Source organism: Gymnogyps californianus, chromosome 7, assembly GCF_018139145.2.
Source record: "Gymnogyps californianus isolate 813 chromosome 7, ASM1813914v2, whole genome shotgun sequence".
NCBI lineage: Eukaryota > Metazoa > Chordata > Aves > Accipitriformes > Cathartidae > Gymnogyps > Gymnogyps californianus.
Window position 1 is genome coordinate 26,053,829 of NC_059477.1, and position 2,540 is coordinate 26,056,368.

Genomic DNA, 2,540 nt, shown 5'->3' on the forward strand with positions numbered 1-2,540 from the left:
GCAGCCTGGCCCTGCCTGGGAGCACGGGGAGGCTGTTGCACTCTGCAGCAGGAGTGGGACCCCAGTCTTTTGGGGGGGAAGGCAGAAAATTGCTGGCGGGGAGTGGGTGGGGAGAAGTGGGGGCTGAGCTGGTTGCAGACAGCAGGCTGGCTTCAGCTGGGGGTCGGTGCCTCTGCTGGAGGCTGTGCCTGGCCTGGCCCTGCCATGCCCCAGCTCGCTCCGGGCTGGGACCGGCCCTGGGGCAGGTCTGGCAGCGTGACCGTACCCCGGGCAGCCCGAAACTCCGGCTTGTGCAGGGGATTGTGGCACTGCCCAGACCCCCCTCGCTGGGTCCTTCTGGTCCCTGCGGCGTGGGGCTGGGGGTCCCCTGGGCGAGCGACTCCTCCTGGGCGGGATCCCAGTGTGGGGCCGGGCTGTGGGATGCCCTAGACGCAGGTGCAGTCCTGGGCCAGGATGTTGGGCACTGTCTCGTACTTGAAGGAGTACCCACCGTCGGAGGTGGTGCGGACGCGCAGGGAGCGCATGGTGCCGGGCAGGGCGGCGCAGCAGAGCTGCACGCCCAGGCGGTGGCTCAGCCCATGGCCCTCGGCGCAGCTCCCGTGGCAGTAGTGGAAAATGAAGCTGCTGGGGTGCACGATCCACTTGTCCCAGCCCAGCTCCTCGAAGGAGATGTTGAGGGAAGCCCGGCGGCAGTTGGTGTGGGCAGCCAGATCCTCGGACGGGCGCTGCAGCAGGCTCAGGGCGGCCGGGGACCAGGGCATGGCAGAGCGACGAGCCCTCTCACTGCCCTTGGCCCGGGTGGTGGCCACCAAGAAGGGCATCTTGTCCCCCTCGTCCAGGCAGGGGCAGCCAGGGCAGCGCACCAGGAGCACGAAGAGCGGCTGCAAGAGCTGGGGCAGCAGTGCCGGGGCGAAGTGAAACACCGTCCAGTGCTCGGGTGTCCGCACCGCCATGGCCGTCACTGGCACACGGCCCTGCGGTGACAGGGTCAGCACATCGGGGGCTGAGTGGTTGGGGGCAGCTGAGGGGCCGGTGTAAAACCAGAGCTGGGCGGAGGTCACTGCACGGCTCAGGGTGTGCGCCGAGGGCTGGAAGAGGTAGGTGAAGATCCCTTCTTCCTCCAGCAGCTTGTCCAGCTGCGTGGGCTCGCAGGGCACGTCTGTGGAGGGCGGGGAAAAGATGCTCAGGGTGAGCGCCCAAACCCAGGGAGGGTCCCCGATGCTGGGGGGGGGGGAAGGATGCTCAGCATGCGTGCCCAAACCCGGGGAGAGTCCCCGATGCCGGGGGAAAAAGATGCTCAGCGTGTGTGCCCAAACCCGGGGAGAGTCCCTGATGCCAGCGGGGAAAAAGACGCTCAGGGTGTGCGCCCAAACCTGGGGAGGGTCCCCGATGCTGGGCGGGAGGTAGGATGTTGCAGAGGGTCCCTGGGGTGCTGGCAGGGTGCCTGGCTGTGGCAGGGTGTGGGGGAACTGGTGTCTAGTGCTATGCAGCGGCCACTGCACTGTGCCCTGCAGCTGAGCCGTGCTGTGCCCTAGGCTGGTCCATTACTGCTGCCCCTGTCCCTCAGCATCCTGCCCCATCTCCCAGTGTTCTGCCCCATAGCTGGTCATCCTGCCCAATCCCACAGCATCCTGCCCTGTCCCTTAGTATCCCATCCCATTTCCCAGCATCCTGCCCCATTCCCTAGCATCCCACCCTATCCAACCCTGCCTGCTCCTCAGCCCTCCCCATCTCTCTGCATCCTGCCTGGCCCAGCCATTCCCCAGCCTCTCAGCACCCTCTTGTGCCGCCTGCCCCTCTCCCTGCCTGTGTCGTGGGCTGCTCTGCCTGTCCCCACCTGCCATACCTTTCCACCTCCTGGCTCTCCACCAAACCTCACCCATGCCCGTGCCCCAGCCTGGCAAACCCTCTTTCTCTTCTCCTGCAGACCACCACAGCAGCCCCTCCATCCTGCTGCATCTGTGTTGCCCTGAGCCTCAACCCTGCTTCACCCCTCTGCCCTCTCCATCCCACCAGGATGTTCTCACCTGTGGAAGGGAAGAGGATCACCTGGGAGGTGTCCTCCAGCTCCTCCGGCTCGACTTTGGTGTTTTCAAGAACATCTCTCCGGTGCACCCTCCTTGCTTCCTTCTGGGGCTCCTCCTGGAGAACCGGGGGGCTCAGATGCTCCAGCACCCGAGCCCGTACCTTGGCCAGGATGAGCTGCCGGTCGGCACCGGCCCCTGTGCAGCTGGCCAGGGCGGCAGTGGGCAGCATGGCAGGCAGCAGGTGCAGGAGGAGCAGCATGACCATGGGGCACACGGCGGGCCGGTGGCTCAGGGGGCTCTGCCGCAGGCTCCTGCCTGCCTGCCCAGCCCGTCTGCCTGCTGCGCTCCCCCCGGGGCAGGGTGGCATTGAGACCTATCTGACACTGACGCAAACGTCTGCTCGCCGTGAATATTATCTCTGGGCAGCGAAAGCGCTGAGATGTCTGGAATGCGAGGACTGCAAGGACAGTGTGGTCTGGGGGGGGGACGGCACCCGGGGCGGGGGGGGGGGGG

The 2,540-nt window shown here is 66.7% G+C and overlaps 1 protein-coding gene across 1 annotated transcript; it reads right to left on the reverse strand.

Annotated features, from left to right (window-relative positions):
• Window positions 1-280: 280 nt before the first annotated feature.
• Window positions 281-2,303, reverse strand: INHA (inhibin subunit alpha). The gene is made up of 2 exons (XM_050900299.1): window positions 2,028-2,303; window positions 281-1,159 (listed from the first exon to the last, which is right to left on the reverse strand). The coding sequence occupies exons 1-2, from the start codon at window positions 2,290-2,292 to the stop codon at window positions 426-428; spliced, it is 999 nt and encodes a 332-aa protein (XP_050756256.1). The 5' UTR covers window positions 2,293-2,303; the 3' UTR covers window positions 281-425.
• Window positions 2,304-2,540: the final 237 nt, after the last annotated feature.